The 13,927-nt window shown below is 36.4% G+C and overlaps 1 protein-coding gene across 1 annotated transcript; it reads left to right on the top strand.

Moving 5' to 3' along the window:
• The first annotated feature begins 3,740 nt into the window (after positions 1-3,740).
• Positions 3,741-13,619, top strand: LOC132165922 (uncharacterized). Its single transcript, XM_059576634.2, has 3 exons — positions 3,741-4,121; positions 8,537-8,617; positions 13,044-13,619. The coding sequence occupies exons 1-3, from the start codon at positions 3,963-3,965 to the stop codon at positions 13,455-13,457; spliced, it is 654 nt and encodes a 217-aa protein (XP_059432617.1). The 5' UTR covers positions 3,741-3,962; the 3' UTR covers positions 13,458-13,619.
• Positions 13,620-13,927: the final 308 nt, after the last annotated feature.

Raw genomic sequence — 13,927 nt, 5'->3', positions numbered from 1 at the left:
GGTCACAACAACTATATGACACATCCATAACTAGTGGGGCTTTTGATTTACCCCTCCGAGATGACAATTAATTTTTGTTTGTTGAGTTCAAGTTACATCCAAACATTAATATAATATAATATAATATAATATAATATAATTAAATTCTTCAACCCTAATTTATTAATTTTGTATTGAATTTATGTCGAATTTGCAGGTCGCGTAAAAAATTGACAACTCTTGTGTCGCATATTGAATTTTGACTATGTCGAGACATATATATATAAGACTATATAAATCAACTATAACTTAATCCATTTAATCAAACTGGTCAGACTCATCAGTCCAAACCTTCTAATTTCATGTTTAATTCATAGATCGTGTAACGACAGCCTTAGTTTTGGCGTCTAAATTTTATGTATCATTCTTTTTGAGGGTCCATACTCTATATATTGGTAGCTTATAAGAATTTTCGAGTGCTTATAATAATTTTTCTTTAAATTGAATTGAAAAATTCTTTGAATTAAATCTATTAAGATAACATACATCCAAAATGAATGTGATTAAAAATATATAAACTTAATAAACTTGATTGAATGAATTTTTTTTCTTACCCATTGAAACTTTATCCATATTATTTATACCTTATTAAAAACTTTTACAAACGATTTAATCTTTGTTTCCAAAATGAAACTGACCCATTTTAAACTCTTAAACCCGAAAAAAAAAAAAAATGACAGAAATTTCTTTCAACCTAGTTTAATAAGTAATAAGTGCCATTCAATATGTTTTGATTTCTCAAAAATTAATGTTTGTGTTCATAAATTAGTGGAATCGTAATAAATGACTCTTAAAATATTTTTTTAAAAAAAATATAAGAAATGACACTTTACACTTATTAAATTAGGTTAGAGGAAATTTCTTATTAACTAGTTTAATCGGATGAAATTTCTGTTCACTAAGTAACCATTAACTTTGCTTGTTAGCAACATATGCCTGGAGCAGCATTAAGTGTTGGTTAATGTCAACGATTTGACCCAAGGCCCCATTAAATCTATTGCTCATAGCTTTTTACGCTTCAATTTATTTATTTATTTATTTATTTTTTATTTTTTTTAAATAGTATATCACCCTTTAAGTGACTTTGAAGTAAAAAAAGTACTGTGTTTACCTTTTTCTTTTTTCTTTTTTTTTTTTTAAAAAAAAAAGGTTGATGGCGGAGGGTTGGTTCAACAGTGAGGTCCATGTGAATGGATTGTGAAAATAGTGAAGAAGTTGTATACATGAAGATGAGATGGTCCTGAGAATAAGAGTTTATTTGAGATTGTGTTTGAGAAATAGAGCTTTTAAGTCAAAAAAAAAATTTTGAGCAAAAATTTTATTTTTAAGTTTTTGCCAAAAGTGTTTTTTTGGCAATTTTTAAGCTTTTTGAACAATTAAAAACGTTTTTAATTTTTTTACCAAACGAATACTTTTTTTTTCAAACAGACTTTTTGAGTGTTAAAAGCATTTTTAGATCTCTCAAACGGAATTTCAAATATGCCTTAAATAATTGTTGAACAACACAAAGGAGTATGAAAAGGTCCATGGCCAAACATTTACTACCAAATGGCTCTTTCTAGCAACATCACTATATATATATATATATATATATATATATATATATATATATATATATATATATATATATATATATATAGTGATAACGTGAAAGTGAAAATTAATTCTTGATTTTTGACTTTTACAATTTTTTATTTTGATCTAAAAATTGATTTTAACAGATTAAGATTCTCTCCGATTCATTTGAATCTAATCCTTTATATCACAAAAGTAGAAGCGTCAAAAATATGTAAAATGATAACTCTACTATTGTGATATAAAGTAGAGCTGACAATTTTAACACGATCCGTGAACCCAACACGAACACGACACGAAAAAAACAGGTATTGGGTTTGGCCTTATCGAGTTTGGGTCTTAATCGGGTCTACCCGTTTAAGACCCGGTTAATTTCGTGTCTAGCGGGTCGACCCGGCAAACTCAGTTACTGTTCGGGTCTTGCTAGTATCCGTCAGACCCGATTACTATTCAGGTCTGGCGGGTACTAACCAGGTTTGACGGGTACCCGCCAGACCTAAACAGTAACCGGGTCTGACGGCCACGGGTACCCAGCAGACCCAGTTAAAAAAAAAAAAAAAAAGGTAAAAAAATGAACATATTTGTAATGTTTCATAATTCATATATTTGATTACATGGGATGGATCATGGATCATTCAAGACTTCAAGTGGATAGCACCGGGCATCCCATGAGAACTTAATTTGTAATGAATCTAATGATGAGGTAGTTTTGAGTTTTGTTTATTTTTTTATTTATTATTTTGTTTTTGTTAGGTTTTATTTATTTATTTACTATTATTATTATATTTTTCTTTATTGCTATGATGGAGATGTCGTGGGAAATCTAATTTGATCCATATTCATTTCATATATACACCATTATATATATATATATATATATATTATCTGTTTTAATGTTCATATTAAATTTCACACACACACACACACACACATATATATATATATATATATGTGTGTGTGTGTGTTCAGTGGCGGAGCCAGCCATTTTCTATTGGGGGTGCTGTTAAATTTTTTTTGGCGTCCTAAAAATTTTTTCTACCCTAAAAATTTGGTACTTCACACAATATATGCATCACAAAAAATATCTATAAAAGTTCATAAATATTTGCTCAAATTGATATATTAGAAATGTAACATATCGACACTATATCAAAAAGACAGAAATACAAAAAAAAAAAAAATGTTTAGAACTGCACTTTACGAAGAGACTAGAGAGAGTCTGAGAGAGAGCGACTTAGAGTTTTTTTTTTTTTTGGTGCGGGAGAAGGGTTGCTGTGTCTAGGTAATGGGTAGGTAAAATTTTAAAAGGAATTTTTTTTTTTTTTACTACCCACGACACCCTAAAAAAAAGAAAATAAAATAAAATCTTTTTTAAAATCCTTGGGGGTGCCACGGCACCCCCAAGGGCTAATGTGGCTCCGCCACTGGTGTGTGTGTGTGTGTGTGAAATTTAATATGAACATTAAAACAGATAACATCTAGACTAAAATCATTATTGCATTACATGGAATTATGGAAATGGACTATCTAATATTCTAATATGTATAGAGTTGAAAATTGCTAATTTTGTGAATGTTTTTATTAACAATTGTATTGGTATTAATGTATTATTATTACAATTTTTTTTTTAAAAAAAAATTTAGGGTTTAAGGTTTTTAGCAGGTCGGGTTACTTGTTAAGAGAACGAGTCGTGTCAGGTCATGTTAACCCGATATGACCCGGTTATTGTAAAATGGTTAAACGGGTCGTGTCGGGTTACCCGGCTATTTCCTTGTCATAATCGTGTTAGACCCGGTTACCTGTTTAGCTAAACAGGTCGTGTTCGTGTATAGGCTAATCGTGTAACGGATACCCGTGGGTCGTAATTAGATCGTGTCAGGTACCTATATTAATTTGATAATTTTTTTTTAAAAGAGATTAATATCTTAGCCTCTTTTTTTTTTTTTTTTTTTTTTTTTAACTTTAACTTTAACTTTAAATCTTTTGGGCTAATGTTAATTTGGGCTAGAGCTTCAGCTCGGTGTTGACTGTTGTTCACGAGTGTTTGCTTTCTGGCCTTTTAGACCCAAGAGAAAAAAAAAAAAAAAAAAAAAAAACACACACATACACACAAAAACGAAAAAAAAGAAAGAATCCACGTGCCAAAAGAATCAAAGAGCCCCCAACTTCCATCTCTTTGCTCCCAACTTGTCTTCAAAAACTTCTCAGCCCCTTATCATTGTCTTTAACCATCCGCCACGCTTTCACACAACGAACGTTTCCCTATCCATCCGTTTCTATTTACAGGTGAAATAAAAAAAAAAACCAAAAAAAAAAAAAAAAAAAAAAACGAATTTCACCCACCGACCATGGCGAAGAAGAGGAAGTCCGACGCCACGCGCCTGGACGAGGTGGATCGTAGCATGTACACGACGTTCTGCAGCGCCGCCAACTCCCTCTCCCAGCTCTACACCCAGACCATGAACCACCAGCGCCTCTCCTTCCAAGCCGGTGAACGTCACGCGCTGGTTCGCTCCTCTTCATTTCTTTTCTTACATAATAATATATAGTTTTTATTTTTATTTTTATGTATTTATACATGTCAGGGGTTTGATCTGATGGGATTACTGTGTTTGTTTGATGGTTTGTTTTGTAATATAATTGTCTTTCGGCATATCACATCGCTTGGTTACCGAGAAAATTGAAGAAAATCATGAATTCCGGATTTTTTTTTTTTTTTTCTTGAGCTCTCGGTTTGTTTGAACTATGGCGTTGTTGTATGTGGCTTTTGGTTTGTTGAGTATAAATAACGAAGACACTGGGATTATTTTGTTTTCATTTTTACAATTTTCCTGATTTTCTCACAGACCAAGCGGAGCTATTTGATATTTTGCTTATTGGGTTTTCAATTTGTACCTATATTTGATTCATAGCAAAAGTTTTCTCTTCTTATTTTTTCCCCAATTCTGCATTTTTTTTTCTTATTGTTTATGGAGTCACACTTGCTTGGTTAAGAATGCTTTTAAAGCTTCAAGTCGTTATTTTCACTTTGTGCTTCAATTTCCTGTCCTGTCTACTTGCTTTGGCATATTTCTATTATGGAGCCTTTTGATTTGAGCGTTGCATTGCTATTGTACAGCATCTGAAGCATTTCTTTTCTTATGTAATGATGTTCTTTGAATTTTTTTGCTATATCGTCAAAATCTTCTTAAAAAATGCTATGCTAATAGCTAGGATTGCAAGTTCCATCCAAAAAGCTTAAGATTGGACAGTTTCAAGAATCATATTTCAGCGATTTGACTAGCAATCAGTGTAGCAACTCTTTTACGGTCTCTGAACCCTCAACCATTAACACCATGTTCTGAAAATAATACCAATCTTTTCACTACCTCAAGTGGCATTACCCATTAATGGGTTATGTAACATTTCATCACTATAAGCAATGTATTGGTGCATACTCTTACAATATGAAATGGTTATATGTTATACAAAAAGTTTAACTTATAAAAAAATTGTTATGCTATATAACAGATTTCCATAAATATTGTTTGAAAACTTTATTTGGTTCCTTGCTTCTACTCTAAGTAGTACTCCATCTTTTAATATAAATATAGAACCTTGGGATGGACAAAATCTCGGTTGTTTATGAAAAATCTGTATTTTTTTTATAAGCAAGATATCATTAAAAGCATAAGGCTATATGTGTACTTAGAGGCGCATTGCACTTTTTTTAATATACAATATTACTTATAAAAATAAAATAAAAAGCATAAGGCACCTACATATACATATGAAATATACACGAAAAACCACGTACCTAATAGGCGTAAAAAGAACAAGGAAATCATGATAACTAATCATTAAAGGAGAAACATAAGCAGTTGTCCAAAAATACAGGGTATTGAAGAATAAAGACTTAATCTCTTCCAAAGTCTTCTCACGGTTCTTAGAACTTCTGTCATTCCTTTTCTTCTAATCCATAGATAGCACAAAAGGCATGAATGTATCCTCTTCTACACAACAACACTGAGTGCTGGCGGCAATCCACTAACAAGCATACCAGTTGACTATTCGCCTAGGCATAACCCAAGACAGTCCAAATCGACTGAAGAAAATAGTCCAAATGGCACAAGTAACTTCACACTGTAGAAGAAGATGGTCCATGGACTTCCCATTCCTTTTATAGCAGCACCTATCGACCACGATGTCGTGCTGCTTCCTGAAATTGTCCATGATAAGGATTTTTCCTAGGGCCACAAACCAAGTAAAAAAGGCCACCCTCAATGGAACCTTTTCAAGAGAAATGAAAGCTGTCATTACAACCCATGACACCGCAACAGGATTTGACATAAAAAACCCTTATTTGGAGGGGACCCATCACCACTTGTCTTCACCTTCCTGTCTCACTCTCACTAAATACAACACCTCGAAGAACTAGGCAAAGACATCCACCTCTCAATCATGAGCCACTCTAGCAAAGTTCATGTTCTACTGAAGGGAATCATTAGAAAGCTCTACGTGAACCGCTATAGAAGCATCCTTTGTGCAAGCAATACCATATAAATTTGGGAAGGCTTCTTTAAGGGCCATATCCTCACACCACATATCATGCAAGAATTTAACCTTGGAGCCATCTTTCACCTCAAATTTGGCATGACTTGAAAGCTTCCCTAACCCCTCCTAATATTCTTTCATAACCTTAACCCATATGGCCCAATGGCTCATTAGAATACCATCCACCCTATGAATTTCCAAATCCACCACTCTCCACCAAGCCTCTCTCTCAAGCCAATAGCGCCAAAGCCATTTCCTTAAGAAAGCACGATTGAACATCTGCAGGTTCCAAATCCCTAACCCTCCCTCAGAGATTGGCAAACAAACCTTGGACCACCTTATCAGGTGATATTTGAACTCTTCATTTAGCCCACCCCATAAGAAATCACGTTGAAGCTTCTCAAATGGTATCCATACAACACCAATCCACATGATGACAGCCCCATGAACTACGCACAACACTACGAGACTTGACTTGAAGCTTAGCTGCTTGGAAATAGACAATATCAACCTTCCATTTTCTGATTAAGTTTCTCACCCTAAGACATTTATCCCCCTCATTCAATCCTCTAACGTTTTAGGATAACAATTTAAGCATCATTAAGAGTTCATAACCCTTTTCCTTACTTTTACCACGACTTGAGGTCTCACCTTTTAAATCATAATTGATGGAGAACTCCAACATTCTTAACTCCCTGCTACCTTTGTTCCCTAGTTTAGAACCGGAGGCTGAAACCTTATGACTACGGCTAGCCTCAATAGTTTGTTCCCTAGTTTAGAACCGGAGGCTGAAACCTTATGACTACGGCTAGCTTCAATAGATGTTAGAATTGCCATAAATTGCTCCTTAAAACTCACACACGAGACCCCCACAACCAGATAAATTTCCTTCACTCTTTGCAGTAGCTACCTTTGTTCCCTAGTTTAGAACCGGAGGCTGAAACCTTATGACTACGGCTAGCCTCAATAGTTTGTTCCCTAGTTTAGAACCGGAGGCTGGAACCTTATGACTACGGCTAGCTTCAATAGATGTTAGAATTGCCATAAATTGCTCCTTAAAACTCACACACGAGACCCCCACAACCAGATAAATTTCCTGCACTCTTTGCAGTACCCATTCTGAATACTCAAAACTTGAGCTACCATAAATTTCCAATACAACAAGTTGATAGGAACTTAAAGGGGTATAGAGAGAGGCTACCACCCCATTGGAAAGCTTCATGTACCGAGCCAGAGTCGGGTTGAAAGCAAGCTGCCTATTTCCCCAATCACAACCCAATTCCATCCTAGCCACACAAACATAGCAAATCCAATTTCTTTATCCCCAAAAACATCGGCCTCCCCCACTATACCGGAGGAAAAGAAAGGGGCCGAAGGGAACAAATAGCTGTGAAGAAGTAATTCTTCCCTTATTGATAGCAAGAGCCCACTTAGGGTCATTACTGGTAGACAACCCCCAACTGGCCCGGGGACAAAAGCATCATTGCCCAGGCTATCTACCTAGCACCAATGCTGTCTAACTGGTACCTCAACCCAATTGGGAACCTCGCCGGCAGTTGTTGAGAGTGGTGGGGAGATGTATTTTCAAAAACGCTACCTTCCACCTAGACTTATCGGCAGAATCTAAGCCATGCTGATGGATGCACGATGAAGGCCTAGTCGCAAAAAAAACTTGTCTTGCCATGCTCCTCTTGTCGAGTGTTGTCACCGATATTGACCCAAAACCAGAACCACCGGCAATCGTCCTCCCCCCACCCTCCTCTGGGCTGAAGTTGAGGCACGACAGTTGAGCCATCTACTGTGTGTGTCAGTGTGATACGATAGAACCATTAAGAGTAGTAACTGATATAGACCCAATAGACTCTCTGGTGGGAGTTAACTGTTGAAGACCAACCTTCGCTGGAGGAGGTTGAGAGACAGCGGTTGAGCCACCTGCCATGCACAACATTGTAGAAACATCGGGTTGACCCAAACCCTTGTCCTTCACCGGGTCCAAGCCCATTAAAGTGTGCCCCATAACCAAATCCACGGGCTGACCCAAACTCCATTTGATAGACAACTTCATCTTGGTTTTAAGGGAAAACTTGGGTCGTGTCCCCCAGTGAATTACATTGCTTGATATGCGACTTTTATTGTTCAAATTATTGCTGTTAACTCATATTGGTTTTATTCTTTTGGGATTTCATTCTTGTATAAATTGTCAATCATGGATAAAAACGAGATGTTACTCAATGGCAATAATTTTCCCCTTGGCCTTAAATGTTCATTTCCATTGTTTGTTTTATCAGTTGTCAATTGTTGCCCTTTTCTTGTAGCCTTCGTGTATATATATATATATATATATATATATATAACTCTCTCTCTTTCTCCCTCCTAATTCTCCTTGCAGGATAAACTATATCAATGGATTTTGAGACAACAAGAAGAAGGATCAAGAGTGACAACGGTGGATATAGTCGCTTATTTGCAGGTTTCTTAGCTTTCCATTAATTAGTGGTCCTTTTGTTATCTCTTGCTTTGCTTTCTGGTTTTATATATTTGTGGTGTAACTTCCTTAATGTTTATTACTTTTGTGCTTATTAAATCATTAGTTATCATAAAAGATTAAGCTGATAAGAAGAGGTAAATTTAGTCATTTAATCAATACTTTAACACTCCCCTTTACCTGTGCGCTCAAACTCGCTTTTAATAGGTAAGGGCCAACACGTGAAATATTTAATTTAAATGAGGGGTGAATTGATAGAGTCAAGGTTCGATCCTAGGACGTTTGGCTCTGATACCATGTTAAATTATCAGTTGTCCCAAAAGCTTAAGCTAATAAAAATAGGTAAATTTAATCGCTTAATTAATACTTTAACAGTGCTAATGTTATATCCCTAGCTTGTGTTTTGCTTTCCATTGCTCGTGGACTGCTGGAATGCTTGCATTTTGCATATTAGAAACCCCATCCTGTCACTATTCTGCGGTGCATGTTGCCATATACTTCTAATCTCTTGGGCTGATTGTTTTGAAAAGTAAACATTGTGCAGCAAGCAATCTGGTCTATCTCCCAGTATGTAATTCCCATTTGAGATGGATTTTACATGTTGGAAGATGGAGAGTTTGATGAGAATGAGAGGAAGGCGGTTGGTCATCACTTTTCAGGTTTTATTTACTTAAATCAAGGCAATTAGAGTTCATTTATATCATTTTAATGAAATATTACAAGTGTAATTAGAAGTATACAACTTTGTGATAGGTTTACATAATCAGTTGGTGGTTTGTTTTATTTAATTTATGTATGCCCGTGAAGCTTATTAATTGCATTGAAGGACAATGGAAACTTTACGGCCTTGTTTGGTTTGTGGAATAAACTCTTGGAATGGAATGACTATTCTTATGGAATAGTTATTCTTTTGTTTGGTAGAGGTCTGTTTCTAAGAATAGTTATTCCTGTGGGAATAATTAATCCCATACATAGAGGAATAGCTATTCCTCTAAAAAAATGAGAGGAATAGCTATTCCTTAAGGAATGGAATACATTTTCCAAAAACACCCATATTATTTTTTATTTTATTTTAAAATAAAAATAAAAATAAAAATAAAAAATAAAGTGGGTGAGAGGCCAAGGGTGGCCGCACCAGCCCCGGACGCCTTCAGGGACCATCCTTGAAGGCGTCCGGGGCTGGTGCGGCCACCCCCGTTGCATTTGGGGTGGCTACGGTCACCCTTGGAGCCCCTCTGGGGTGGTCTCGGCCACCCTAGATTTGCTTCAGGGGTGGCCATGGCCATCCCAGATCTGCCTCTGAGGTGGCTGCAGCCACCCCCGGCTGTTTATGGGGGTGGTTGGTTGCCACTCTATTTTTTTTATTTTTTCAGTTTGAGTTAAAAAAAAAAAAAGAAATAAATAGCATGGGGTTTTTTTTGTTGTTGTAATTTTAGTTAAATTCCAGTTTTTGCATGTGTATTGTTACCAAAATAAGGAACAGGAATAACTATTCCATTCCACTCTCATTTATTTCCAGTAATAACTATTACATTTCTTAATGGAATACGCATTCCGCGAATCAAACGAGCCCTATAGGAAGATTCGAAGGTTTAAATTTAAGTTTGTAATGAAGTTTGGTAAGGAAAGAAGTTTTTAGTTTGAGCCATACAATCCCATGTGGGAGGTGCCGAAAATCATTCATAATAGAAGCAAATTTCTTAATTCTTTTAAGTGTCTATTGCCATGCATAAGTCCATTGCGCAATCCTGGTGAGTCACTGATAAGAAGCTACGAGTATCTCTTGTATTTTAGATAGAAAAATGAGCTTGAGATGTTTTTCTGTCCACCAACGCAACTTCCTCTGGTAGGCTGGCATAGGTGATTTAAAAATTGTTCTTGTCCAGCTCTTAGACAACTTGTTGGGTCCTCTATTTTAACTGGGCGTGTGGCACAGCTCTAAAAGGAGCCACAACTATCTCTCTCTTTAGAAAACCATTACGTGGCCACTATGAATTTATGAACAAACAATGTCAGACATGAAAACACGAGCATATCTGCCAATGGTTTTTCGAGCAAGTGGCATCTCCTTCCCCTGTAAACAAGGGATGGGGGTGAGTCGTGGGTTCAATCTCATGGAGGTGGTGGAATTATACATGCTTATGAAAAAACATGAGCACATCGGGCCACCCTGCTCTTAGATGCATATTCCACATCTGGGAGTGACAAAAGAAAGTGTATACAATCTTTGTTGTCATATATTTTAAAACAATTGATTCCTGCTTTCGTATAGTTAAAACAATGCTACTTCATGCGAAAATAATGCTGAAAGGTAGGATTGTATCCAATATACCCCTCCCAAGATATTTCTTGGCTTTAGCAGAAAACCCCACCTAGTAGACATCGCATTTTGCCTCAGGTTGTTCTATCATTTAGCTGTCTCCTTCCATTTTAACATCTCTGAGTTGTTAAATTCGAAGATTCAACACCGCCAAGATTTGAACCATCTATGTCTTAGTCAAAAGAAGGAGAAGAAAGAAAACAATGTAATGAAAGGTCAGATGGTTCTGAATCGTCCATTAGTGCTATCTTCTCTCGTGTAGTTTTAACCATACTGGAATCATTAAGAGATGGTCTTCTATTATCTTTTCTTGCGATGAAGACGTTCTGTATGTTTTCTATTACTTTCAGTTGTCCAATTTATGATAACTTATCCAAAAAGATGAAAAATCTACAGGAATGAAATTGTACACACTATCTTCCTTTATTTATCCCCATCTTTGTCCTTTTTCATCACTTGGCAATGACTATGTGACTATCGAAAAGTGTTAAGGATGTTAAAAAACAAGTGATGCTATTCCTCACTTATGCCATGTCTTGCCTTAGAGGCTGGCGTTTTGGTGTTGACTTCCTTGTATCCATCAGATCATGTGTGCTGGCTCAGACCTTGGTTTGTCTTACACTGAGTACCCTTGTACAAAACGGATGATATTGTTATCATCTATCATCTCAAAGTTCAGCTTTTAGTGACAAGAATACAATTTTTTATTTATTTTATTATTTTGTTTTTTTAATTTTATAAATACTGCAGAAACAAATTACATATACATAATATAGTGAAAGACAAAACAAAAACAAGTGAACAACTCAATAACCCAACCAAGATAGACTACAAGCACCTTAGAGCTCAGAAAGAAACCTAGGAAGGTGAAAGTCACTTGGGAATGCAGCCTGTGAGAGCCGCAGTCCACTAAGATGGATAAAACCATAGGGAGTAAAAGAACCCCTATAAACTTAGATCTAGTCTGGCTTCCAAAGAAACCGAATAGACTAGGAAATAACAACTTAGATCTAGTTTGGCTTTCAAGGAAACCGAATAGACTAAAACGAGAAAGAACAGCGAAAAAGGGATTTCCATCACAGGCAAAGAGTTTGAAGCCCAAACAATTTACGCTAAGTTGTAAACAACAACACAACACCCAACAGAAAAACACAGTAAATAACCGGAAAAACCCATAAAACAGCAGCTTTGGCGGAGGGTGAGGCAGAGGAAGGCAGTGTGAGGAGGCTGTCTAGTGCGTGAGGTCCACGCGCAAACTCGTGGATGTTGGAGGGAGAAGCGGTTGATAGCACCGAGAAGCTTGGATGCTGGAGAGAGCGGTGGAGTGGCACGTTGCAAGCTGGAACTGGCAGAGAAAGGAAGACCTGACTTTGAGCAAGCGACCCAGTGGAGAGGACTAATGGTGAGGTGGATGATGTGGCCGTTGAGGTGGGGGAGACTAAGGCTGCGGTTTTATGAGGATCAATGATAGATCATCAAAGACGGTAGTTAGAGCCTCACAAGAGACTAGCAGATTTAGAGAAAACTCTTAGAAAATGGAGTTTCTCTCTCGAAGATAGAAACTCAGTAAATGAAACAGCAGACAGCAATAAAGGAGGGGAGGATTCCCTCCTCCTCAAGCACGAACGGGAGCCTGGAAGGATCTGAGAAAAATTTCATAGAGAGAAGTGTTTTTAGAAGTAATTGGAACTATGTATGTCTACAAAATTACTTTTTGTAACTAAACCACTGGACATGCTATGGAAAGATAATTATTTCCATTATGTCATGTCTATTATACGAGAGTCCATATTAAATGATTTTACTGCATATTACTATGGATTAATTTTAATGGATTCAAAAAGTTCCGAAAGGTGGGTACACGGAATAGCCTTGCCTTGAAGGAGTTTATCGTCATAAAAAAAAGGGGGTTTCAAAAAGTGAGATCACTTGCATTTCTATTTGTTTTTCAGCGAGGTAGTCTTAACTACTTTGATGACGCTGCGTCTTTCTGGGTGTGCCTAAATGCAGGGCAGTCAAAAAAGAAGGATTGGATCTCCATGGCTCAATAAAGTGACTTCTTGTTGATTTTCTTGATCTTTATTTTTGCAGAATGAGCTTGAATATGGATCAGATGAGGCACCAGTGTCCCCTAGGGTTTCATTTCAGAACCAGCACGCCCAAAATGCAATGCACTTGTCCAATTTGGGTGGCCCCGTCTCTTCCGGTCCATTCGGGGCAGCAGCAATCGTTGCGCAGGGAGTTCGTTCCGGGCAATCTGATAATCAAGTTAAGAATTCTGTATTCTCAAATGCTCTCTCCAGCCCCGTTCGTCGGAGCATTCAGTCCTATCACTTAGCACAAGGTGGATACCATTCAAATAATATTATTGCATATGGAACAGGAGGACCTCGGAATAATGAGATAAACTCTACTCATCTCCAAAACCGGGATACCAACTCACCAAGCTCCAATGACTGCATGGATATGCATGCAGATACTCCAGGTCATGAATTTCCATACTGAAATTACTTTCGAGGGCAAGGCAAAAAAAAAAAAAAAAAAAAGAAAAAAAAAGGGATAAAATGATTTCCTTGCTGAAATTTCCGTTTGGTCAGATGTATTGTGTGCTCAGAGATGTTGTAACTTGTAATCACTGCAAATCTAGCTAATTTCAATTTTTATTTATTGATTGTTTCTGTTAAAAATCACTAGTTTAATCTGACTATAGGGCTAATAATATTGAATGAAATAATTTTCTTGTGGTTTCTTCTCAGTATTACCATAAAAGGCTCCACTATTTTTTAAAAAGAAAATGAAAAATCATTAATAGTTAAAAAAAAATAAAATTCCTCCCGACGTGACGGTTGATTTGGCAATTGATTGGCGTGACAAAAATTCTTATAGCAATTTAGACTGAAAAGTTGATGGGACTGATTTTAAGGTGACTAAAATTTAGAGAATTTTTTTTTTTTTTTAATTTTTAATTTTTATAA

This window comes from Corylus avellana, chromosome 11, assembly GCF_965113065.1.
Source record: "Corylus avellana chromosome 11, dhCorAvel1.hap1.2, whole genome shotgun sequence".
NCBI classification, from domain to species: domain Eukaryota; kingdom Viridiplantae; phylum Streptophyta; class Magnoliopsida; order Fagales; family Betulaceae; genus Corylus; species Corylus avellana.
This window is presented reverse-complemented; position numbering and strand designations above follow the sequence as displayed.